At 42.7% G+C, this 26,953-nt stretch overlaps 1 protein-coding gene across 1 annotated transcript in view; it reads left to right on the top strand.

The window, feature by feature from the left end:
- Window positions 1-26,953, top strand: part of MYO1D (myosin ID) — a 150,533-nt gene that overhangs the window by 33,057 nt on the left and 90,523 nt on the right. The window contains exons 2-14 of the mRNA XM_067311999.1: window positions 2,403-2,611; window positions 3,451-3,544; window positions 4,202-4,367; window positions 5,875-5,928; window positions 6,878-6,973; window positions 7,319-7,435; window positions 8,627-8,830; window positions 9,676-9,821; window positions 9,922-10,036; window positions 11,063-11,233; window positions 16,118-16,188; window positions 17,902-17,976; window positions 19,577-19,709. Of these exons, the coding sequence (XP_067168100.1) occupies window positions 2,403-2,611; window positions 3,451-3,544; window positions 4,202-4,367; window positions 5,875-5,928; window positions 6,878-6,973; window positions 7,319-7,435; window positions 8,627-8,830; window positions 9,676-9,821; window positions 9,922-10,036; window positions 11,063-11,233; window positions 16,118-16,188; window positions 17,902-17,976; window positions 19,577-19,709 (1,651 nt within the window). The remainder of the gene's footprint in view (window positions 1-2,402; window positions 2,612-3,450; window positions 3,545-4,201; window positions 4,368-5,874; window positions 5,929-6,877; window positions 6,974-7,318; window positions 7,436-8,626; window positions 8,831-9,675; window positions 9,822-9,921; window positions 10,037-11,062; window positions 11,234-16,117; window positions 16,189-17,901; window positions 17,977-19,576; window positions 19,710-26,953) is intronic.

The following is a 26,953-nucleotide window of genomic DNA, read 5'->3' as shown; positions in this document are numbered from 1 at the left end:
GTTTCGGGCGCGATTTTAACGCTGGCGCGAAGAAATGGAAAAAACGAATAGCGAGATACGCGGCGAGATACGCCCGGAGGCGGCAAATCTGTCAGCCCCGCTCGCCGAGGGAGCTGGGGGCAGCGAGCTGCCGCGGGAGGAAACTTAAACTGGGCTCGGCTGCTGCCGGTTTACATAATTCATGCCTTAAGGAAGAGGTCAAAGCACCGGGCCCCGTGCTGGCGGCTTGGCGCGACGCTTTGGGAGCGCCGCGCCGCTTTTAGTTTCTCCTCGGCGCCGAGGAACGGCCTTCGCCGTTGTGGGTTCGCCGTGAGCACCACGGCTCCGCGTCCGGCGGCGCGGCGGGATTTGAGACCTCCTTCGAGTGCCGGCGTAGCTGTGTTTTTGCCATCAAATAGTATGGTGGTGAAGTGCCCGCTGCGCGGTGACTTGGGAAGGGGAATATATAAACCCCAACCGACAGGAAAAAAACCCCAAACGGCCAAAAAACCACCCCCAAGTCCTTTCCTCTGTGTCTAGAGAGCCTCCCGGCCTCGCAGGAGCAGTCTGCTATAAGATCTCCTCGCACCCGCGCGCGTATCGAGTGTTGGGTGTCCTTCGCAGCGGCACGGCTGCAGCCTGCCTCGTGCCTTAAAGAATTAAAATGAGAGTTGAACGCGCGAGTGCCGCCGCCTTGGTTTCCCGGCGAAGCCTTTTAGGAAATCGGCTGCGATTCTGTGTTTCGTACCCGGCTCGCGTACCGGTTACTTAGCGGTCGAAGCTCCGTCAAGTTGCCTGTGCGTTATCCGTCGTTTCCGTTGAAGCGGTTGGGCGAGAGCTGCTGCGTTTCGGTGGGGACCGCTAATTATGACGCTCTTGCCTTTTCTAAAAAGTTTTTTCGTGGCTTTCGGACAGCTTACAACTCTTAAAAATACCTCTGTGTTTTAAACTCCTTACTGTTTTGGGAAGTGCACCTCGGGACTATCTTTAGCCAAAGCTTCGCACGGGGACAAAAGGACCTTTTGCGATTCTGCTGCCTTTTTGAGGAGGTATTTCTGCAGGAAGCTGGAATTGCTGAGGGGAAAATAGCCTGCAGAAGGTGGAGTGTTGGCTGCTGGGTTACGTTTCTCGAGTTTTGCAACATCTGCTAAAAACGGAGCCGTCCCAGATGCTGCAGCAAAGTCTCCGATGAGCAGCAGAAAACGTTGTGCCCGTCACCACTTGAGGGTGGTAAAAACTTCGAGAAAATGATGCTACGATTTGTGCTGTAGCCCGTCAAGGACTAGGCAGGCCCAGGCTGTCATGTACAGAGGTGCTGTGGTGCCATCTAACGTTATAAGTTTTAAATACAGGATGCATACAGGTGTTTAGTGACAGAGCTACCTAGCTTGCACGTTGGTCTCTAAATCTGTGGTCATCCTTTCTCCTTCCAAAAACAAATACCCGACGAGTTCTTCAGTTCTTATTCTGAAACTCCTTGTGTGCTCTTCTACTAGATAACGCTTTATCATATGAAGCTTTTTAGAAATGTCTTTTAACTTTGAATAAAAAATCAGTTTACCAGCTTCAAGTTGTTGCCTATCGTGTCTCCAGACTGAAAACTAATGGCCAGGTGGGGTTTAGAAAAGGGGCAGTTTAGTATTATGTTCACATGTTCTTCGGCTGTTTTCCCTTTTGGTTTAGCAGCAGTGATAATATTGAAGTGCCTCCTCGTGAAAAGGGTGGAGTGGAAGCTAATTCCTGGAGCTGAAAGGCTGTAATTTGTTTCTGGGCTTGTATCTTCTCTTTCCTCCCTTGCAAATGTTATTAGACCTTTAAGTTAGTGGCTTCAAAACTTCTGTTCATCTGGCCTGGGTCCTGGACAGCTCTAAATGTGAGAAAAAGAACTTGCCTTTAATCCACTTTATGAACCAAATTGTATAAACTCATCTTGATCTTTGCTTATCGTTAATTCTCGAAGCAATAAATTACATTAACTTGAAATAATGTCTTAGAAAGCTTTGTTTCCGGTAGCATACTACTGTAAACTGGTATCTGAAGTGATGCAGAAAGCCTGCATGCTTAATTTGCAGAAGTTTGCTGTACTCAAAAATATAATCCGTGGGTTTTTTTGTCTCAGTAATTGGATCTGTCATGCATCTGTAAGTGGAAACAATAAAGGAAACTTCCTTTAAGTGGTAAGTTTTGAAACTAGCCCTAGTTCCTAGTCTTTGTCACGTCAGGTCTCTAAGTCAAATGCTGATATGCCCCAAGGACCGCGCCGGTCACAAATAATATCCTTAGTCAAGCTTTGTTGTAATGTTTGACTAAGATGACGAATTCAAGAGCTGCTGTGATGAAACGGGCAACTCGCTTGGAAAACGTATTCTTCAGTACTACGTTTGACCCATTTTCTTTCTCTCTTTTTGTCTCATCCTGGGTAGGTTTGAAAAAGGACGGATTTATACGTTTATTGGGGAAGTAGTGGTTTCTATGAATCCTTACAAAAACTTGAACATCTACGGGCGCGACACGATCGAGCAGTACAAAGGAAGGGAGCTGTACGAGAGGCCTCCTCACCTTTTCGCGATTGCCGATGCTGCTTATAAAGCCATGAAGAGGCGATCAAAAGACACCTGTATTGTAATATCAGGTAAGCCCAAAGAGCTTTCCGTCATGATGAGCACTTGATCTTCGTGAAATTCTGGGCAGAAGAAGGAGAACTTGGCTAACGGCGACGTTTTATAAAAGAGAGAACGTCGTTCATCTTAAAACTGTTTATTTGCATTTTAATCTTTATGTGGAGACCTTTGCAATCATTTCTTATCCAATTCAAGAGCAGGTAGCAGTAATTAGCTTAATCTGCGCATGCAAAGCGATAACTTGAACTCGAGGCCTCTTCCTGCTCTGCCTGTGTGAATGAAGATCATTCCCCGTCTCTTTTTGGAGAACTGCTCATCTCGTGCCTTGGACGGCTGCTCGATGTTTTGTTCTCTGTTTTGATGGCCAGACGGATTGCTTGTCATGGCCCTAACAGTGGGAGCAGTGCTTGTACCATGAACGGTTGCTATCTGGCTCCTGGCACTTCGTTTCCTTGATGTTCCCGTGCTTCAGCAGCCTGAAAAGCGAGAGACCCGAGACGTTGTGCTGAACAGTAGCCTCTTGTATTACGGTTTGCAGCACTGCTGCTAGCCAAGCCTCTGCATGCCAGTCTTTTTCCTCTAACAATATTTCTTTTGATCCTCTGCTTGCTAGGCTTTTCGCAGACCTGTGAAATCTTGCACCGTAGCTGGTTTTAAGTTCACATAGTAGCGACAACCAGGCAGGGTTTGGGCTCGATTTAGAATGTGTTCAAAGTACAGGCAAATAAGATTGCTTTAAAACACAACGGCAAAACCCCCAAACGTTATCACAGTAGAATTAAGAATACTGTTCAGTGATTTGCTTTGATTTTTAAGTTGATCTGTTCTGTTCTTGTATTTTTGCCCTTAGGTGAAAGCGGGGCTGGGAAAACTGAGGCCAGTAAATATATTATGCAGTACATAGCAGCCATTACCAACCCCAGTCAGAGAGCTGAGGTGGAAAGGTAAGGGCTTTGCAGCAAAATAAGTGACATTATTTTGTTTCCGGATCTCTTTCCTTAGACTGTGTAGTACCATGTCACAGGACTGTCTCTTATAGTAGTTGCATGCTATGTTTACAGCGCTTTTATTTTCTTCAGATTCTACTTTTACTCTAGAAATTTTGAAATAGTGATTGCTAAATATTGAATATTGCTAAATATTGAGCATACTCCGTGACCTGTCAGGCTTGCATATTCCTGAATTGCAAAACGTGCCTGTCCTAGTGTAAAAGTTTTGGAAATACAGAATGTGGCTTTCTGCTGAAACAAATTTAATACCCAGCCTGAAAACAACTTGCAGATTATTTGCAAAAGAATTGAAGCAATTGGTCTCAAAACTTGTGTGCGTTTTGAGGGAGTGAATTTTTGATTCACACTACTTTCGGTGGGGAGATCTGGTCTTCAGTTCGCATTTGTTCAGCTCTAAGGAGCATTACCCAAAAGCTCGCAGCTGATTTCCCATGGGATTGCTGATGTCACACACATCAAAGAGCATCTTTGCTGTTACTAATGTCTTTTTTTTTTTAAATGTGTCTGAAGAAAAGAGTTCCATTAGAAACCTGAATGCACAAATCTAGATTCATCCTTTTCTCTTCTCTTTTATTTTTATCTGTCCTAAAGAGTGAAGAACATATTGCTGAAATCCAATTGTGTGTTAGAGGCCTTTGGCAATGCCAAAACAAACCGCAATGACAACTCCAGCAGGTTTGGAAAATACATGGATATCAACTTTGATTTTAAAGGAGACCCAATAGGTGGGCACATCAATAATTACTTATTAGAAAAGGTAAGTCATGTTCAGTTGTAGAATGAAAGGTTTTTGTGTAGTTACGTTTGTAAAATGTTAATGTTTTGCCATTAAAATGTTTTCCTTTCAAACTTAGCCCCTCCGTTTGTAACGTATGAGGGCACAGAGTCACTTTAAATCTAGAGCTTAATTTTTGGCAAGAATTAGTGAAAGAACTGAAATGCTGCTAAGACACAAGCACTGCCTTCAGAGCTCGCCATGTAAAGGACCTGTGTTGCTCAAAAGCTTATGTTCATATAGGTGTGTGTCCTTTGTATCCAGAATAAAAGCTGAGATTAATTAAACTTTAGCAAAACTCCTTCTTTATAAGTTCCTGCATCTCCCTGGTAAGTAAAAGGAGATTTCTAGGTCTGTAAGTAGCAACGGTAGGCTTCAGAAGCGTTACTTTAAAATAATGCCACGGCCTTGTGCGATCGCTTAGTAACTTTGTTTTTGTATGTTCCAAGCCGTGGCCGAAAACATTGGAATATGCAAAACCCTGCAGAGAAACTGGGCTTGGTCTATTAACAGTTCTCATGACGTGTTTGAGAGACGTCTGGCTTTAATTTATGTGTTTGACAACATCTGCTAATTTTCTTTTGACTTCTCCCCTTATTTCCCTGAAGTCTATTTTCAGAATAAACACTTTGTTTTATAAAAAAACAAAAAAACAAAAAAAAACCCAAACGTTTAACATGTGATACTTCCATGCAAAAAAGAAGGGGTGAGGCCGCAGCTGCAGTGACTTAAATCATGACCCTTTATTTAATAGTCTCAATTCTAGCCGGTTAAATTTGTTTCCCCTTTCAAAGCAGTTGAGGGTTTTGATTCTAACACAGGCCATCAATAGACAGTGACTTTGCGCTGGGGGTGGGAACGCACATGCCGTCGCTTTCCATAGTTAAAACTTGCAATATAGAATAAGGACAGGCTGCTTGTTGACCGTCTGCTGCAGTTAACCGTTTTTCTCGTGCTGTCTTACGCTGGTTCCGAACGAATACTCTGCAGACAGAGCTATCCCTTGCTCTCTAAAACAGTGCTCTTGCATTAAAAGAGACTATTAAATTTTTACAGCGGTTGGGTGCTGCTGGTCCTCCCGCCCTGCTGTTTTAGAAGTAGTTTCCATAAAGCCCTAACCGTGGCCTGTGGAGCATTTGTTTGCAGTCGCGTGGTCCCGTTTCTCCTTTCCAGCTCTTACGTGACCCTTCAGCTAAAATGACTTTTTACTCGACTCTCGCGTGAAAGCAATTTGGTAGTTGCCACATGGGACTCCCAGTTAAAAATAGCAGGTTGAAGCTGTTACGCAAGCAGGTCTTTTTTGCGTAGAGGCTTCAAACTCCAGGATCATGCCTAGCTAATAATGTTCATAATAGACTTCTTGTAATACTAATTTGATGGTATTCTGGTAGTAGTGAACTGCTGCATTGGCTTCGGAGGGGAGATGCTTGGGGGGCAGGCTGTCCACATCCAGAAATACGTATCTTGTATTTTTTTCTTCTCCCCTCAGTCTCGTGTGATTGTGCAGCAGCCGGGGGAACGAAGCTTTCATTCTTTTTATCAGGTTGGTATTCACGTCTTGAAAATAATGACTCGTTTCCAAGTTTCCTGGACACGGCAGGCAAAATATGTAAAGCTTTCACCCTCCCATGTATTTTGCAAAGGATTCCCTGCGTTGTAGCGTCTTGAACGATCTTTTGGCTCTTCGTTTATTTGAAGAGGCCTGTTTTGGGGGAGGAGCATGGAAAAATTTTGTTTTCTGTCTTCCAGTCCCACATTAACACGTTTGTAAACTTAAAAGGAGGCTAACTAAAGAAATATGGTAGAATATTGGACTTTGACTCACTGCTTTATTTGTAATAAGTCTAATCCCTGTATTTTTTTTGTCTTGAGGCCTCTCTTGTCCATATGGAAGTAATTTTATGACACTAAGTTCACTTTCTTTTTTTCTTTTTTGTTCTTTTTTTGTTCTTTTTAATGTCTTCCATACTGTATGGTGCTTCCCTTGTGTGTCCTTTGGGGGAAATGGTTGGCCTATTAGTATAACCTTTATTCTTGCTCTTGTAGTGAGAAAACTGTAGGGGTTTTTTTGTTTTGTTTCCACTTCTTCAGTACACCATAGTAGCACGTTAGCACCTTTCTAATAAACATACCATTTCCCCATTGGAAAGTCTCCACATGTAGCAGAGAAGGGTCACTGTGCTTGCCAAAAAGCATTTGTGGCACATCATTAATGTAAACTTGTCTGGTCTATGAAGAGGTTCAGGCTTGTGTTTTCTGGGCTGTGTTCAGAGCCTTACAGTGGCGCAGTCCATGTGTCTTGTGAATGTCATGCTTGTGACTCTAGGTAGCCCAGCTGGTTCTGCTCTAGCAGTAATTTCATCTCTTTGGTTTTGCTCGTCAGGCAGATGCGTAAGGAGCAGAATTTATTTAATGTAAAAGATTGACTCACTGTGAAAAAGGAAGGATTTTCTTTTTTTGGCTCACCTTTTCTTAAAATACTCTCTGTCCAGCTGCTGCAGGGGGGATCTGACCAGATGTTGCGATCTCTACATCTTCAGAAAGATGCATCTGCATACAACTATATCCGTGCTGGAGCACAGCTAAAGGTGAGGGTGTTGTCAGTGAGCTGCAGGTAACTTGTCTTAATTGTAAATGCATCTTTAAATACTTAAAACTCCTACTGAAATAGCAGAAGCTGAGACTGGAGTGAGTGTGGAAAGGTAACACCTATCTGCTATTTTTAATGGAGATTCTGGACCTAGAAGACAAGCGTATGTTTACTTGTGCATAGTCCACTTGTTCCTATTTATGAAAAGCAATCCTCTGCAGTAGGAAATACATTGTCGTTGTTAATAAATGCAAGCAGAGGTATTTTGGCCAGCTTGACCCATTACCGGTGACAGATGTTCCATGAAGAACCTTTTGTCCCAAACTCATCTCTTTCTCCTCAGTGTTCCAACAACGACGGTGCAGAGTTCAAAGCAGTAGCTGACGCCATGAAAGTGATAGGCTTCAAGCAAGAGGAGATTCAGACTGTCTACAAAATTGTGGCAGCCATTCTTCACTTGGTAAGTTCTCTGCCCACCAGTTGGAGTAGGCTCTTCTTCAGGAGTGGTCAAACGGTATACTTGTACTTCTAGCAGGTCTAAGTTTGTTAGGCTGGGAAAGTGTATACGGTTTAAAACTCCCAGTGGTGAGTGAAATTCCTTGGTGAAATAGAGCACTGCAGTATTGGTGGAAGATAACATTAAATTCCTCGTATTCCACATCCCAAAACAGCCGTACCACGAAGTTCTGGGCTCTACCAGTCTTCTGAAAAGCAATCGTTTGGGTTTTGGCAGCTAGTGGGTAGGGAGCTCTCGCCTCACTATTCCTCTGTCTCCATTTCCCTCATGCTCTTCCCTCACCGCTGTGATTTTGCTGGAGGGATGGCACTTCACGTCATGGTGGGGACTTGAGTACAACGGGATACAGGGACCCTCCTGTTCTCTGCGTGCTGAGGGGACCTGCAGGCCTTCCTCCCCTACGCACTGTCACTGTAGCTCCATTCTGATGTCTCCTTGAGGAGAAAAGCACCGTAGGTGGGCAGGGACAAGAAGGCAAAAGAAAACCGTATCTCTTCTCCAATTCTTTCCCCTCCTTGGGGTAGTACTGCTGCAGCGTGGAGGAAGGGAACGGAGGCAAAGCAGCGGGAGGCCGTGCAGGCGGAATACGAGACCACTGCTGCAGATGGTGCAGTGGTATTGGCACTTAATTCTGGGATCGCAGGTGTTCAGTAGCAATGCTACCGTGGTATTATACTGTCAGTCAAGTCTTATTAGTGGTGCTGACTTGTCAGCTTCCTTGGAATATTCATATTACCTTTGTGGGCAAGAGCTTTATAAGAAGAACTCCAGCCTAGGACTCTTTTGGCAAACTGCATTAAAGATGAAAAGCTACATCTAGAATCTGTATACTTTCTGTTAGTTCCCATCGCTAGACTCTAGACCTTGAGCTGGTACTTGATTAAACCTCCAGAAATGTTTGATATACTCAGCTGAACCTTGAGAAGGGATGCTTTTCTTTGAGTCAGGCTTTGTTGCTCCCACTGAAGTGGGAGCTTCGTGGGTATGTGGGTATGCAAGCTTCACCCTTCTAATTTGTTAAGAGATTTTAACGGCTTGAAGAGCACACTGAAGTCTGGATGAACTCGGGGTTTACTGACTGATGTTAATAACAGACTGAGAAATCTAAATCTAGTTTCTTGCTATTTATCGCAGGGGAACTTGAAGTTTTCTGTGGATGGTGATACGCCTCTAATAGAAAATGGCAAGGTTGTGTCGGTCATTGCAGACTTGCTGTCAACCAAATCTGACATGGTGGAGAAGGCTCTCCTGTTCCGAACTGTAGCTACAGGTCGGGATGTCATTGACAAACAGCATACCGAGCAAGAAGCCACCTATGGCAGAGATGCCTTTGCAAAAGTGAGTTTATATTTGCTTTCTCCGCATCTGATTTTGTATGTGGCGGTAGCTCAGATGCATTTCTTTAGCTTTTGGGTGTTTGGTTGAGTTGTACTTGGTGCATCAAAGAATGACGAAGCCTGAAGAAGGCACTAAATTTTGAAACGCCTTCATAATTGTACGTTCTTCAATGCTCAGCTACTGATAGGATTCCTGGGTGGATTAATGAGTATAGTGTTTGCTGAGACGTGGAAATTCCCTACTTCATGCTAATTTATTTCTGAATATGTGCTCCTGTGTTCTATAGCTAAGAAATCAAATGCTAAGGGAAGAATGGATGAAGTTACGAAGGATCCTTGATTTTTAACTTGACTTTTTTTTATAAGATTATGTATTTCCATAGCTTCAGAGTGCTTTTGGAACCTACAGACTTTGAAGATACTTATACTGATAGTCATTTTCTTTTTGAAAGGTGAATAGTATTATTTTACTGCTATTGGGCTCAGTTGTCAGGTTTCTATAACTGTTTGAACTGTCACTTGCTCATCTATACAGTTAAATAATTTCCAGGTGTGGAAGTTATCAGCCAGCTGAAAAGCCAACTGGAATCAAATGGGGGAAGCACCATACCTAGTGACCTCATTAAGATTTAGACTTTGTGTATATGTATTTTGGAAGCAAAAGAAACATTTTTATGGGATATTTTCTTTTTGTCAGTAGCTGTTCACTTTTAGTAGAATTTCATCTGTGTTTTTTTTTCTTTACTGCGGGCAGCATCTTGAATTAAGCTTTGTAATACTGTGTTGCACATACCGGAAAGAACAGAGGGATGCAGGCAAAATTCCTCAGTATTTGTTTCCTGGCAGGCAATATATGAGCGCCTCTTTTGTTGGATTGTGACACACATCAATGACGTGATTGAAGTGAAGAACTATGACAATACAATACATGGGAAAAACACAGTCATTGGGGTCCTGGATATCTATGGCTTTGAAATATTTGACAATAACAGGTGAGCCCCATTGCTAAAGCACAGTGCTGAGCCTCCTCCTTTCCCACGTGAGAAAACTCATTGCCTTTTTTCTTCTTCTTCTTCTTTTTATTTTTTACAGTTTTGAGCAATTCTGCATTAATTACTGCAATGAAAAGCTACAGCAGCTCTTTATTCAGCTGGTTCTAAAGCAAGAACAGGAAGAGTACCAGCGCGAGGGAATTCCCTGGAAGCATGTGAGTGAGTTGGCAGGGGAGGGAGAGCTTGGTCTGAGGTCAGTGTACCAGCAGAAGTTCCAGATTTAAAGTTACTGCCCGTGTAAGCTCCTGTCCAAGTCAACAGGACATCTGTGTCGATGCCGGCTGTGCTATCAGGCTTGCTGTCTGGATGTCAGACTGTGGAAGAAGCTGACTGATTATCTGATAACGTTTTTATATTTGCCATGGTTTTGGAAAACAGGGGATTCCAGGTCTGAGCTAAAACATCTTTTGGCATCTCTGTGACTGAGTTTCTAGTCAAAATGCTAATCTGTTTTGTCTAGTTGTAGATATTCAAATGGAAAAAAAAATTGAGAGTTTTGACGTTCAAGTTCCTTTAATAATGCCAGGGATAAGATAGATTTTAATGGTAAGATATTGGCTCAGGTTAGATTGATATTAAGAGTTTTGATCCTCCATTTACAGTGAATTAATGAGTTTCCCATTTTCACGGGTGTAGAATCATTTATGATAACTTACCCAGGAGCTCAAACCTAATCGTGGAGGAACCCACCCTAGGAAAGAGTGTTACCGTTTTTTATAGGAAAGAGTTGGAGAGCGCTTGACCTCTATTTTTGTGTCACCATGTGAAAAAAAGTTACTGGTGTTTAGTAAATGAATTGTCCTCTATTGGATTTCACGCTTTTCTTATTTTCCCCCAGTTTTCTGTGTGCAGTTGAATTTTAAGCTATTTTAAAGTGAATTCTGTGGCAGCTGAGTTTTAGGAGAAGTCTTGAGATTAACGTGAGGTATGTAAAAGATCAACTTTTCTGCTGTTTAGTGGTAGAAGAGTATCTCTGCAATAGCTGCCTGCTTAATTTTTAGTTAGTGACCTGCCTATTGCAAGCTGGTTGCTTCACCTGTGCATGGTGGGGCCTAACACTCCTGTCAGACAAATAATAAAACTATTCACCAAGCAGTGGCCAACACTGGTATACTCCTGTCCACCTACTTCTCTTCCACTCGCCAAAGTCACAGATATACCCGTTCTTCTGTGTTTTGCAGATCGATTACTTTAACAATCAGATCATCGTTGACCTGGTGGAGCAGCAGCACAAAGGCATCATCGCCATCCTGGACGATGCGTGCATGAACGTCGGGAAGGTTACGGATGAGATGTTCCTCGAGGCTCTCAATAACAAGCTAGGGAAGCACGCTCACTTCTCCAGCAGAAAGGTAACTTGCTCCTCGGTATCCTCAGAACTTCCTTCCTGTCCCGCGTGATGCCTTTTCTATTGTTTGGACTTACTGGAATGAGGAGGAAGACTTGAAGGGTGGCTGGGGTTGAGATCATTGCTGCAGGCTATGAAATTCAACACTTAGGAGCCTAGTGGCTTTTAAGCTGCAGAAATAGGCCATCTGGTCTGGGTTTGGGGGAATGCGTTTCCTAAAGCCTCACCATCAGCAGAGGGAGCTAAAGTATGCCCAATGCGAGATCAGTTTTTATTCCAAGCATAAAAGAAGCAGGAGCTTGTGTCTTTTGACATATCATGATGTCATTTATAACCAATAGGCGCCGGGTTTCAATTCACGTGACTTGCTTCCCAGACTGCTGTAATATATAATGACAGCGAAATTATTCGCGCTTCTGCTTTATTGCAGCGCTGTGATTTTTTTCATCGTCGCTGGCTGCAAAGCATGTTCGTCTTAAACCGTACCTGTGATCTTCCAGGCCCTTTTGCCTTGCTTTGTTTTCGGTACTAGGTACAAATTAAAAGGCTTTATTCATCGCTTGGCAGCATATTGAAAACATGGTCACCAGGCTGATTAATATGAGAATCTTTCACGCTGAATAATCAGATAAAGGCCTTTATTATCTTGATGCCTCTTTATTGAGGATATTGTTTGAAACGAAGCCTTTGGGATCCTGTCATTTCCCCACCTCCCTTCCCCAGTACAATATTGTATGTAGGTCAGAAATACAAAATTAGCAGGATTGTGTAAGATACGTGCTAAAAACTGCCTCTGGGGAGGCTGAATATAAACAATAGGTCTGGATCTGGCTTGTCTGAGTAGAGCATAGGATGGAAATAAAATAGCTAGTTTTTCTTCCGGCTGTGGTTTTCCTTAAATGCCCTTTAGCTGCCGCATACCTGTCTCCCCAGCTGCCACATGCATTTCAGCTGAAGGAGGGGGAAATGGGGAATTTTGCTTTCCGTATTAACCTAAATTTTATGTGCTTAAGCAGCAGACATGTTAGGAATAGCATGTCCTGGGTAGACTTGCCTGAAATCAAGTATTTTCAGGAAGCCTAGTCAGGGTTACTGCATTTTAATGCAAATTATTTCCCTTAGGTGGTACTAATGATCGGGAAGAGTGAAGCCTGGGGGGATGGAGCCTTAAATCCTCTGCAGTGGGGCAGCGTGGGAAAAGGTCCAGCTTCTAGAGCTGTCTCAGACTTAATCTCCGAGGAAGGAGTTCAATTTCTTTTCAGGTCCCATCTCTGCTAAGGTGGAGTGTTTCCGTAAGGGAGAGGGAAGGGAGTACTGTGTGGTCGGAGAAGAGCACTGAATTTCATAAAGCATGCGGGAGGCTATAAAAGGAAAAATAAAATAAAAAAAATTTGCTGTTTGAGTCGTTACCTTCAGGAGTCCCTTCGCAGCATAGGAATATTAAAAAACCCCCCAAAAACTGCCAATTGCAGTAGTCCTCAGTAGGGGGTGGCATTGTCAGAAAACCGTTCGCGCAGCCTGGAAGGGAAATGAGGAATGCAGCTATAAATAATGTTTATGGAGGGACTGATGCATCTCCCTGGCTTGCTAATTTCTAGTTTAAATCAATATAGCCTTGAAAATATTGACCCATAACATTCCTATCATTATAATTATATTTTTTCCCCTCTCCCGTCTTTGCCGTTGTCCTATACCAGTAGCTAAAATACCTTCTTCAATGAGCCTTTATCCCATCAAGAACTACTGTGAGAAATCTGAGCTATCTCAGCTAGCCTCTTCTACTCTGGATTAAAGCAGAGAACCCGATTTCATTTCATAATTTGCTTTTGTTGTCTGCAGTTGTTCTGTCCAGGTCCTATAAAGTTCTGTGCAGATCGAAGATGATCCTAAAGAGTTAAAATGTGTGTGCTGATATGTTATGGGAACAGCTCCCATCTTTCAGCCTCCGTTAATGCTTCACTGCTCCCCTTTAGTGCATGTTGCACACGGGCTCCGTGTGGATAAGCTCTAAGGGGCTGCTGTGCCCTAAATACTAGTGTCCTAGTTTGTGTACTGCATATCTGCTCTGCTGCTGTCTGCTTGGTTGTCCTGGTGAAAGCCAGACAAACCAGGAAGAATACTGGCAAACGTTTTCGCTGTGAATATTTGTGGCAAAATTTTATGTTCCTGGAGAAGAAAAACCAAAAAACCAAAACCCAGAAGTGGGTCTTTCTTCTCCAAGTTGCCTAATAGTAAGCTAGACCTGTACAAATGTTAATTATTCCTGTAATGCTTCTCAACATCACAGGCTCGTTCTCTCAGTCTCTCTGAATTCTGATTGTTTTCAATTGATCCTATAATTTCAAAGGATCAAGTGCAGCGATAGACGGTACATGAATTCCTAAAACTTCAAATAGTGGAAAGTTCCGGGTAGTGTCAATCTCGACAAACTGATTGTGAAGCTAAGCATGCAAGAAGGTCCATTCTGGTCCACCTGACTGACTTAATGTCTTCCAAGACACTGGGCAATAGTGAAGGTCTAAATGAGAGAAGAAATTGGGACAAGCACAGAGTGATAACTTGGTGCTCTATAATCCAGAAACTTCCTGAATAAGGGATGGTGTCCTTAATAGCCCTTGTCCAGTTTCTTTTTTCTTTATTTTATTTTTTTTCTTTTTTGCAAAGTGCTCCGCAGCTTGGCTATTTAGGTGTAAAGAGCTCCTTCCTTCCTGTTTTCCTCCCTCCTCCTTTTTCCCTTTTAGGTTACGTTTGAGCCTTGCAGCTCTTGAACAGGGAAACACTGTTCGTTGCGTCTTCCCCTACATCTCCTCTGTGTCATTTGTCGTCATCTACTGTCGTTTCTTCCCTGGCTCAAAGAAGCTTAGTGCATTTGGCTGTTCCTTCTGTGGCAGTCAGTTGATGGCTTTTGCCCTTCCTCAAGCCTCTTCCAGTTTCTCCTGTGTCTTTTTTTGAGATGGAGAATTGGGAATAGTCATTTGGAGTCTGTCATTTTACTGTGAACCTTGGCTTATCTTCATGTATCTTCATGTGTATCGCTCTGTTGAAGGTCATTTGCTTTTTCATTGCCCTTATGTTAGCCTCTGGTGTCTTCCTGCAGTTCTTCATGTTCAACCATTGTTTTTACTTCTCTGAATAACTGTTAGCAACAAACTTGATCCCCTTCTCGTTATCCTCTGTTTATGGCTCATTTCAGTCTATGAACAGTGTAGACCTCAGCACAGGCCCCTGTGGGTCTCCCTGGTGAACTTCTACTGTAAAACCAGACCATTTACTGTTACCCTCCGTTTCATGTCTTTCCGTTTTCTGCGTGAGGACCCTTTCTCTTACCTTTCATAGCAGCTTAATTTCTTGGAGTCGATAGAGAGGAGCCTTATGCAAAGGCTCTTAGAAAACCAAGCAGGCTATCAACAGTATCAATTCACTTAATTTTTTTGTAATAATTTCTACTGATTTGCCCAGCAGCTGCAAGGTTCACAGGGAGAAACACTCATTAAAAAAATTAACATCACATTAAGCTGCCTTCCAAACTCTCCAGTATTGGGTGAATTGGAAATGAGAGGCTTGTGCACCGGATTGTGTCCCGTCTGGTAGAGGCAGTTGCTTCTTTTCATCATGTTTTTGGTTGTCCTGTACCTCTTCTGCTGACACGTAGGCTTGAGATGTATACTTTGGGTGGTTGAAAAAAGGCATTAGACCCTCTCTACCCCCTTGCTGGTGAACAGAGCTGCAAAAAGACAAATTGCTTAGTTTTTCTGATACAGCCTCATTTTCTCTGTGTTCCTTCTATACCTTGGTCATCTATCAGCCCTACAGACCCTGGCAGGCTTCCTGTTCCTAACGTGCTGGGCTGCTTAAACCTTTGTAACCTTTTATGTACCTGTTACTCAAACCTTTTGCTTGCTTGTGATTTTTATTTATTTACTTATTTATTTTTTTTAAATCTAATCTGTCAGTTTGAGCCAATCTATTTTCTACTCTTGGACGCAGGTTAAGCTTTTGAAGGATATCTTCCTGCTTCTAATAATCTCTTACCCTGCAGTGCAACGATGCTAATTTCCTCTTGCATTTTCCCAAGACTTTTGGTAAGGTGGGTAAATATTTATTCCTAGCCCTGAGCGTTTTCGAATGGTACCCGTGCATCCTGCAAAGACTTAACTCGTTTACCTGCCCCTTTGGGCTTTAACAAGAAAAATCATTTTTATGGCGTTCTCCTTTTTTAATTAAGCACAGCGTGATGCGTGTTTTTTTGGCTTCCGTTATTCCTGACGGGGTGCGGGTATTATGGCTGCTGGTACTGAACGGCTGCCACGGGGGCACTTGACGTCTTTGTTATAGTCAAAGAACGAAACGGGAGGCTGAGATGAAAATATAGGGATTGCAGCACTGGCCCCCCTGGATCTGCAGGGTTGGGCGCCATTGGAGAGGTGTCAGACCTGCTGGAGGGGTTTTGTTATTGGGGGGGAGAACAAACATTGCTATTCTAACTGTCTTATTTGGATTTCTGCATTTCTTTGAGGAGGGATATCGCGGTGGAAAAATATAAAGGAAGATTTTTAAAAAGAGCATTAATTAACTCCTAAGTGCAGAGCTCTGTATGCACAAATGTTCCTTTTGCTTAATGGCAGTTTTGAGTGGTTTTTGTTTTTTTGTTTTTTTTTTTAACTAAAATTGTAGGCTCTTGCAACTTGATTTTGTACAAACATGTTTTGTTTTTCTAAAACATCCGTGAAAAAAATCAAAGCAGTGTTATAAAGGGATTTCACATCTTCGCATGCATATATACAGGGGAATAACCATGTTTTTTCTTTCTACTTCCAATGCAAGTTGCTCTTCCACAAATGTTGAAATTCCAAGGGTGACATTTTAATGTATGTGAAATTTATTTTAGCTTTGTGCCACTGACAAAATCCTGGAGTTTGATAGAGACTTTCGAATCAAGCACTACGCTGGAGATGTGATGTGAGTTTTTTTTCCAGAAATGAAGTTGTACCTTCTATTTTTGTCTTTTAACCAGCTTTGAAGTGGTACAATATTCTGATTTAATGCTGCTTCTGGTATGAAGCAGAAATAGCTGTCATATGGAATTACAGAGTGCAGCGATTGCTTATCAATTAAATCTCATGCTAGTTTCTTGCTATACAGAATATGATTTTATTCTTGGATTTGAAACAAAAGGAGAATATGGGGGGGGGGACAATGCTTCAGGGAAGGGGGGGGGGGGAAAGAAAAAAAAAGAGCCAGCACTGTATATTCAAATAGGCTATACTGGGCTAATAAAATCTGTTTAGACATCTGTTTCGTACCGTTATATAACTCTCTAGCTTTAAATTCTCAAATCACTTTGAGCAGACTCAAAATATAGGGTACTGTTAAACTGAAATAAATGTCAGTACAAGTTGTCTTCCTCATTCAGGTTAAAAAGTTTCTGTACCTGAAGTTTACAACAGTTGCTGCAGTATTTTGTAGTGATATGGAGCGAGATGAAGTTGAAGTGAAAGATGCCCACACATTAGAAGCTGTTCACTGGGAAAGCCCTTGTCGGGAATATCACTGACATGATTTAATGGTTACTTTAGGATTTGTGTAACTCCCTGTGCTGGCAGAATCCAAAGGGAGATAACGAGGAAAGAATTTGGGATTTTTCACCTTTTACATTGGAATTAAATGCACCTTTAAGTTATAAAGGTAACCGGTAACCAAAAGTAACCCATGGAGCCCATTCAGTGATACTAGATTTTGTTACAGACTCCTTGATCAATGATTGCTGATAGATACACCCACTTTTGAAGCATTTTGCTAAGGAGTATAAAAATACATGGTGTCGTATTGGTGGATGAAATTTCTCCACTGCAAGTGGCTGCAAACTTTCTAAACCTAAACTGAAACATGGAAATATCTGCATATAGTGTTTAAGCCTAAATTATGTTACGGGGAGCGGTAAGATGAAGGCATGCTCCGGATCCCAGGGCTTTTGCCGTTCAGGAGCAGGTGTCCCAGAGTGGGATCTGAAGGTCAGAAGCAGCTGAGTTTGGGTTTCACTGAACGGGGAGTTTCTGGACTTTGTCGTTGTGAACAGACAGCTGCTTGTCTTGAGCCTTGGAGAAGAGATGAATGTCAGTAGTCTTTCAGATTGGAAAGAAGCCCAAATTTGTCTCTGTTATTTCCAAGAGTTCCCTAATCACCTGGTTATTGGCCGTTCTTGATTTCAGGCGCTCCCACCAGAGAATTTTCCTTAACACCAAGAGAATGACAGACTAGACATGTGGAAAAGCAAAACTCGATATCTGTAGGATTTCGCACAAACACAGGCTCTGAGTTTGAAAGCAGAACTCGTGAGCCTAACTCATGAGCCTAACTCTTGACTTTGGGCAGTCTACGACTTGTCCAAGTCCTTTTATGGGTCTCAGCCATCGTGCTCTTCACCTGCATAGTTCAAATAGCTTTCTAAAACTAGGTGCATGTTCTTCCCCCGTGAGAGGTGGAAAGCTAGGCACAAAGATCCAAGTCCCACACAGCACTTGTGCGGCAAATTAGTGATAGATTAGAAAACAGAGCTGCGTTTCTGATTAGCATCTGTCTGTAGGAGTGCAGGGATAGTGATCCCACAGCGATACCAGCAGTTTAGAAAAGAGACTTTGCTTCTTTGCAATTAACTCTGTTTTCTTTTCCTAGTTACTCAGTCACTGGATTTATTGACAAAAACAAGGACACTTTATTTCAGGACTTCAAGCGCCTCATGTACAACAGGTAGGCATAAAAATTGTAATGAGCTTCCTTTTAAGTCTGATTTGTTGGCATCCTTTTTTAGAGAGTGGATACTAGAATAGCTTAATGGTTTCACTGATGCTATCTTCACTGCACGTGTGGCACATGTGTGTTAGCTGTTGTAGTAAACAGCGCTTTGGGATCTGATGTTTGAATATCCACCGTGACCTGAAAGCTGACCTGCTACAGTTTTTTCAAGATAAAATCCTTATTCTGTGTATGTTGTTAACCTTTAATTTAACTAAATTTGAAGTGTGTGTTTGAACCCAACTCACTGTGCAATCAAGATAGCTGTGTAGAGACTACCTGTGTTGCTTGGTTTGTCATTAACCCATTTTTTTGACCAATTGCAGATGTACCAATACTGGTCTTTTTTTTTTTTTTTTTTAATCAGTGCTAAAGCTATTGAGTAGCATTTGGTCAAGAATAGATCTTGTTAAACCCCAATTAAAAGCCCTTTTTTCTGAAAGAAAGATTTGGGGTGTGGGGAAAAAAGAGCAAATAGCACATATGAAGAGGATTCAAACCTATGACATGACAAATTTAAGCCATATAGTCACTTACCATAAATACTAATTAGGCAACTGATATTTGCCTTTGAAGAGCAAATTTGAAATCCTGTCAAAACATAGGTGTGTATGTATAAGCTCTCCAGAAAACTCTTCCTTGATGACTGGCATTAAATGTGCTTTAATTTTTTTCTAAATGTTGTCTATCTCAACCTTTCACAGACTTTGCTCAGGGTGGGAGTCAGCACAAAATAGCCTAGAAGCTGCTTGGACAGTTCTGTTTGCCTTGTTTAAAAGCTAGCACAGCTATTAACTTAGTTTACAGTCCCGTCATGTTTACTCAGCGTGCTCCTTTGAACAGCCTTGCTCTTCACGTTTTCAAGACTTCCTATTAACCAAAAAACCTGCAAAATATTTGCTGCATAGAAGACTTATTAAACGGAGCCTCTGGTTTCAGCTAAGTCTCTGGGAAAGACTGTTCGCAAAGACCACTCGGGGCACATTAAAGCGTGTGATAGATTGGCCATTAGATCGCTGTAACTGCTTTCAGCTTTTGTGTGTTCCAGCGCTCTTGCCATCCATCATGGCCGATTAACTCACCTTCAGCCCTTCAAGAAAACGTAGGCTAAAACGTAGAAATTGCTTTATACCTCAAGAATAGTGCAGCAGCATGGCTTGAAATCAAATACTGAGTTTCAAGGGAGGATGTTGTGGGCTATGATCTTACTCTTTTCTGTTTTGATTAAATTCCTCTTTATGCTCGTGTCAGTGAGGCAGACTCTGCTTTTGATAGATCACTTCTGCAGGACTTGTACTATCCCATTAGTGCACATCTCTATCTGAAGAGGAGAGGCAGTTGCCATTCTTCCAGCGTATTTAGTTGTAAGCTTGGACTATATATTGCTCAAGAGCAAGAGATATTTTGGCCAAGAATGTCGTACTGGTTTGGCTGATGTATTTTTGAGCTGAAAACACCAGTAGCTTTGGACTGAAGCAAACTGTTGAAATCTGAATTTAGTGGACCTTTTATTGCCCTGCTGTTAGACTGTGCAATTAAAGAGATTGTCTTTTAGCTCTAATCCTGTGTTGAAGATGATGTGGCCTGAAGGTAAACTGAGCATCACTGAGGTGACCAAGCGACCTTTGACAGCTGCTACCCTTTTTAAGAACTCCATGATTGCACTAGTGGACAACTTGGCATCCAAGGTAAATACTTCTGTGTCAAAACCGACTCCAACTTCTGATTGCTTGGGTATAGCTTCTCTGTGGAGAGACTGTCATGTTCCTGTCATCGTAATCAGTTTGAAATACAAGCTGATCAATGCCAGATTAGCTTTGATTTTTGACAGTGGGCAAAGTGACTTTTGTGAAAATAAAGACAGACCTGTGTGATTTCCTCCATTCCCTTCCTTTGCTGTGAGAGAAGGTGTGAAGTGAGACCTTTTTATGTTACTAAATAATAATATATATATATTTTTTTTAACAGAAAGTATTGGTTTGGTGAGCACAGCTTTGTGTGAAGGGAGTTAGGTGGTGGGATGAACTCGGAATGAGGCTATTTAAATGCAGGGCACCTAAGCAGCTGAAGGAGCAGAGTGGTCCCTCATGTGAGCAGAGATCACTAAGAAATGTTTAGATGTTACTGCTGCTGGGTGACCTTACTGGACTCCTGGCATTTTGGTAGTGACGTGGAAGGGGGATGCTGACCACAGAAGGGCAATGACCCCAGAATGAGGGTATATGTTAACAGTTGGAATAATTAAGCAATAACGAGCAAGGTTCAGACTAACTTCTGGGGAATCGTGGTAGCAAGGGAAATGTTAGTGGCCCAAGGTCGGGAGGGGGATGGGGCATGAACACAGATGTGGTAAAGCTGGGAAAAGCTTTGTAGAAAGATGATCTTTGTTCTAATAAGAGGAGCCTGAGAAGAGTTTAAGCGATAGCTGAATTTTTTTGCCTGCAGTGGCAGATGCATGACTAATGAACGCATGACTTAATAGCTGCTGTGTTGGTCAGAGCGTGGTCATGCAGTGCTGGCAGAGAACACAGGAAGAGAGAACTATCCACACTGGGAATGTTACAGGAAATAATATATTGGTCCGTGTCTTCCAAAATTAGATGAAAACACATTTGTTATATATTTTTGAATTCTAGTCCTGGAGTGGATTAATGATTGGCAGTAGATCTGCGGGAGGGTGCACAAGCCCAACCAAAATGGCCTCAAGGTGCTCGTTGAGCTTCCTGACAGAGGAATAAAGCCCCGTAGCTCTCCCCAGTAAGTCTATGACTCAAGGCTGTTAAGAAGAGGCCCTAGTTAGCGCAAGGCTGGGCCTGGCTTTAAGCAGGAGCTGTTGGTAGAAGCTGAGAGAGGTCCTCCACCACTGCCTGTGCAGCCAGGAGCTTTCCTGGATGGTAAAACCTAAACTGTTGGTGATGGAGAAGGTGACTGTGACCTTGATGGAAGTGGGGAGGGGACAGATTTTATTTTAACATGATTTTCCAAGGAAACAAGATGTACATGACCTACCAGTCCCGATAACTTTGTTGGCCAGCCCTAACTTAAACTTGGTATAGAACCCAGAAAGGTTTTTCCACAGGTTGTGAAAATGAGAGGAAAAAGATTGATTCCGGCCACTTGTTGTTAATGCGGTTCTCCTCTGTTGTGAGACAGCAGTGATCAGACCGGTCACGTGTTATCTCTTGTCTAGCCAAACAGATAGGGAACTTGGAGTACCGCAGTGAGGTGGTTCAAGCGATGCAGACAAAAACTGCTGAGGGTATTGTACAAGCGGGTTGTGATCAAGGGGAAGGTAGCAGGGAGTGCTTGGTGGGAAGATTCAGCAGGTGTTCATGGAATAACTTGATTTGCTTGTTTATTTGAAAAAAAAACATTCTGGGCCACCTTGTATTTAGACAAATAAAATAGACAAAATGCCTTGCGTTGTAGTGGTTGGAACAATTCCTGCGATTCACAGTGGGAGATGAAGAGTTTAAATTGCGCATTAGCCATCTTGAGTCAGTAGGTACCAAAATTCATCATTGAAGGCTGCCTGGCTTATGTGAAATGAGTTAGTTTCAGTCTATTTATCATCAATATCCCTATTGCAAATGGCAACCTTCTTCCAAGAATAGACCATAGACAAATTGCTTCCAAGTCCAAGTTAAGCTGGTTGAGTTCACTGCAACTGTGTGTGTTTGAATGCATTCCTTTTGATAGCAATGGAGAAAATTGTCTTAGTGTTGTATTTCCCAAAGGGTTAGGGATCCCGTTAAAGGGAGGGCTCTCCCTAAACCGTGGTGTTCGTCGGGACTTAACAAGGGCTCTTGCCGTGCACTAAGAAGCCAAGGGCTGTAGTGTTTTATGGCCAGCCTTTAGCATGACAGAAGGCTGGAATGAAGGGGTTGAAGTCAAGGAGTTTGTGCTTGCAAGTCTGCTCTTTAAAAGTTTGTATGCCTAATGCTCCTTGCAGAAGGGTGTTTGTAGGTACTTAAGTTTGCAAACTGACTTATGTTGTTGGGTTTTAATTATTTTTAGTGGGGAGCCTGGCTTGAGTACGTCTCAAACTAAAAAATTTGGTGAGACCCTTCCTGAAACCAAGCTTATGTTACTTTAAAGGATCTGAATTTTGGGGTGTTCTAAAAAGGATGGGTTGTTTAAATAAGGCTGCTGAACACCAATGTTGTCTACTTCAAACAGTAAAACCAACTTCAAAGAATTAATACTGTTCTTTGGGCACTGTTGTCGGAGTCCTGGGGGCACTAATAGACCTTAATGGCCCTGACCAGCCTCATGTGGAGCCACCCTGCCCAGAGGCCCACTGAAGCTCTGCTGGGGGCCTGCCTGTCTCCAGCTCGGCCACAGCCGTGCCCCTGCCTGGCCTTGGACCCCGTTCATCCAGCCACCGACATGTGGCTTGATGTCCTGGCCTGACCTCAGACCTGCCTTGTCACCGTGGACCTGCCCGCCAACCACTGGGTCTGATCCTGCCTCTTTACCACAGGCTTGCCCGGTGATCTCAATCCTTGGTTGAACCTGACCACGATCTCTGGGTCTGCCCCATGGGCCTCGCTCGGGCACGGTGGGACAGGGCCCTGCCCGGCGAGGCCCCTGCCCTGCCAGCCCTGTTATTCCCCTCGGGTCCCGGCTTACCCGTCCCTTGCCGCTCCCTGACTCCACTGGTTATGCACAAATAAATGGGATGCTTTGCCTGTGAGTCATTGCCAGTTTGGATGCTCGTCTCAGCTCTCCTGCTTGTGCTAGGGGCTGGAGAGTGGGTGGACAGTTGTTACTGGGCTGGCTAAACCACTGCCTCTTTCGGGAGGATACCACTCATTGCAATTACTGGTGCTGCGGTTCCTTCCCTGGGGTTGTATTACTCATTTTTCCCGGGCTTAGCCCAGGACCGGCGTTGTACTTCTGGGGATCCAACAATGACAACTTCTGCATGTCTGACTATGGTTTGGACCCTGCAGGACTTTTCTGGGAAGCCTGTGGTAACAGCTGATGAAAACCAGCCCTGTGAAAAGAGTGTTGCACAAGTAGTGGGCTAGCTACTATGGTCTACAGATGTCAGAGGAATGAGGTTCATAGGGAGAGGTAATGTCAGTTGTTCGTGGGTTGTTGTTTTTTTTTTTTTTAACTGTTCCTCAAAAACCAAGGTGAAGATAGGCTTGGATTTTGTTGCAGTCTGAGCTGGTAATTTACTAACTTTATCTGAGCGTGCAGATATGTAAGTGCAGTCAGTGCTACTTTTCTCATCCTAACCTCAAATTCCACCTGGGCTGTTTGCTCTCATTTATTCTCTCTCTCTAAACTGCTTTCAACCATGTTTACATGCTCTGTTTCTACAGTGCTGGAACAAAATGACAATCCAAAAATTCCTCTTTGTTGATACTTGCTTGGCCTTCTAGAAAAGCTGCAGTGTTTTTGGCAGAGTCAGCAATACCTTTAAGCCTGTCATTTGGGGGAACGGTCCCCAAAGATGCTAATTTGGTAGGCAGGAATAAGTTGGAAGGCGGTTGACTGAGCTGTGACTCGCCGTGTGGCATGCTGTGAGAATTCCTTACTGACAGCATATTCACTGTTGGATTTGGGGTTTTGTCTCCAGAAGTGCCCCTGTTGGGGCGTAGCTCTGGTTGGAGGATGTCTATGTGCCAAAGCCACAGCTGGTGGCTTGGTGCTGAGGGCCTGGTGTCCTGCAAGTGGTGGTAGACCTGCCCGCTTGAACTAGGTGGGGAGGATGGGACATGCCTGGCACAGTCCATCTGTTCCATCCAGGCCAAACAGGCTTGGACATGCTCTTTGGTGGTGTTTCTCTAAGAGTTTATATGCCAGCTGAGATTGGGATCTGCCTTGGAAGGGTAAAACATCTTAGTCTGTATGGATCTACCCAGGTATCTTCTCCCCAGTAGACATCTCAGACTTTTTCTGAAGCTATTTGCAGTTCTTGTGGGTCATTTGTTTTTCTATTTCTTGCTCCGTTCTCCATTTCCATGCCAAAAAAAAGGAACATGGAAACTGTTACACAAAACTCTTAATTAAATACCACCACTTTTTCAGCTTCCCATGTTTACATGCTAGTCTTATTTCCTGAACTCCTGAGTTGACAAGGGATTTTGCACTGTTTTTTTCCTTACAAATTTATTCTCGAGCTTTGCTTTGCTGGCTGGAGAAGTTTCCTTGGACACTGTGTTTGTAGAGATCTGCAGGTATCGTTGTGTTAGAGTGGAACAGGCTTATGCTCATGCCTTGAGGACTGAGTGCATGAAGTGCTTTTCTCAGTGTGACAAAATATTAAGTTGATCTCCAAAATTTTTGGAATGGAAGATGTTAAAGGACAGGAGAAGAAAGAAGAAACAGAGAACTTTAAGAACTCTTTAATTTGTCATGTGGAACTATATTAATATAGCAAACCATAGTGTTTAGTGTATTTGTGTCAATGAGAATTAGATGTTGTTGAAAATGGGCAGATGTGAGTTCAAGTTCATATTGCCCTAACTTTACTTGTAATTAACAACTCTGGACAACTCCTAATCATATCAGAAACAAAACTAAAATTCAGTAGACAAAGAACCAACTAATGCTGTAGGTACTACAACTTTTCCAATATTTAGAATAACCACTTCTTAAATTCTGTTTCGTTGTTCTTCTGGTTTAACTCTAGAGCTTAGTGATGAAGCAGAGTTCTGAAATTCCTGGGACGAAGGGGCAGGTGGGGTAGTTATTAGGTAGAATTTGGAAGTGAGACTTTTGAGCGTATGATAGACTGAAATCTACTTCTGGATTTTGCAAGCTATGTGAATATAGATAAGTCATTTCAGTTCTCCGTACCTCAGTTTCCCTTGAGTGAAATTCAGATAAGAAACCACGTAATAGTCAAATTTGTTGTAAAACACGTGTACACGTGTCCAATGCTTCTGTCAAGGTGAGTAGCTTAAAAGCGTTGATAACAGTGCAGGAACTGTTCACAAATACAGATTTAACCTTAGCTTGTATCTACGCTTATCCTTACAAGTATGTGATCTTACGAATAATGTTTTTGAAAGGATGCTGAGCTGAAGTGGCTCTTATCACTACTGGTATCCTAAAAACACTACAATTCTCCAAACGTACGCTGTGAATCTTTGGGCAGAAATGTGTGGCAGATAGAACTAAGTGCTTTTGGAAGGAAGGAAAGAAAGAAAGGAAGAAGACAGGCTTTGCAGAGTTGCCATATTGCCATATGACATTTCTCAAGCACGTGGTTTTCTGTCCGTGCTGTTCTCTTGAGGATTTGGTCTTTTTGTGATGGATTACTTTGGGTGGTTTTTCTTGTTCTCTTAAACGCTCACGCTGGAAGTCCTTTGGCTGACACTGTTATAAATGATGAGCTTCTCCAGGAACTCTCTTTAGATGCTTTTTTTTTTTTTCCTTCTCTAACTCCTTTTGTCTTTTTTTTTTTTTCCTTCTTCTTCTTCTGTACCTCTCCTTTCCTATCCATGTTGACAGACTTCATCTCTAGTAAGTTGTAATGTCATCGTTGTGACTGATTGGACATATCCAGCCTAAATTTGTCAGTTCTGTGTCCTAACCTTCTCTCGTCCAATGAGCCATAAACTATGGAGAAGAAATCTCTCAAAGAGGAGTTGGTTAGGGTGCAGAGACTTCAGACCGGTTTGTTTTCTTTCAACTTCACAAATCAAGCTTGATTTTTTAAAAAAATTAAAAAATAAAAAATATAGATTGCTGTTAGGCATCTAAACAGCTTTCAGGACTAGGGCCTTTGTGTCTCTATATTTCAGCTCTTCTGTTTTGTAAAATGCAACTTTGAGTCTTGACAGCCTCAGGGTGCAATAACGAGAATGGGATAATTATCCCCCTGAAGAGATGAGGCTGGTGGGCTTGTAAGCATGGAATAATCTACTTTAGAATTTACCCTAGTAGCTTGCATTGCTGAGAGGCTTTAATTGCATGGTAATTGCACTGATAGATGATCTCCTGTCTGCGCAGGAACTTCCTGTTTGTTTTCCAAAAGGAAAGCAGCATTTCACCTTCTACCTTCTGCACTGAACGCAGATACTGTCACTCACTCCTTTGTGTCGGGCTTGAAGTCAGGAAGCATAGATTTTTTTTTGCATTGAGATATGCTGCATATTTGATTGGCAAAGACATGAGTGACAGCCCAAGCAGGCTTTATCTGCATGTGGTAAAGGGAATTTATGTATTTGCAAAAATACATAGCTGTAAACTGGGACGCTATAATGTCACTAAGGAACAAGTGAGACCCTTTCCCTTGAGGTGGAGTGATGGGATGCACTTTTTTGACTTTATGCTCCTAATAAAGTCTTTAACTTGCTTCCTGCTGTCCAGTATGCTCTCAGGATGTTGTAATTCTATGGATTGTATGTATATTAAATATTTGTGGTGTTAATCTCATCAAAAGACCTATATTCGTCTTAATAGCGTTGTGTTGCATCTGATGTCAAGGGCAGATTTGGCATGTTCTGGCTTCTTTCTGATGTTGGTGACCCTATTGCTAACACCAGGACAGCTCTGTGGCTAAAGGTGACTAATGTGTGGGTGAAGAAGTGGCCCAAGCTGACTATTAGCAAAAGGAGATGGGGGGAATAGCAGTTCACCTCTGCAATTGCAGACTCATTCGTAGCTTCTAAGTTCAGCTGTAATTTAGGGAGTTCTCTGTATATCCTGCGGTTTCCATAAATAGCTTATTTCCCATTCGTTAGGAGACTCGTTATGGCTGATAAATGACCTGGCCTTTGTTTCCTGCCAGACAGTTTAGAGATTACGGTACAGAGATTATCAGCTGCAGGCATCAGGTCCGTCAAACTCCTACTCCTCATCAGTAATAGCTGCTGTGAACACATCAATCCGGTCTTCTGCTTCGACTCCCTACACAAAGAAAAATAGGTGTTAAGGTCCAACAGGCTGCTTTGACCTTCAGAGCTTGACA

This window comes from Apteryx mantelli, chromosome 28 (assembly GCF_036417845.1).
Source record: "Apteryx mantelli isolate bAptMan1 chromosome 28, bAptMan1.hap1, whole genome shotgun sequence".
NCBI lineage: Eukaryota > Metazoa > Chordata > Aves > Apterygiformes > Apterygidae > Apteryx > Apteryx mantelli.
This window is presented reverse-complemented; position numbering and strand designations above follow the sequence as displayed.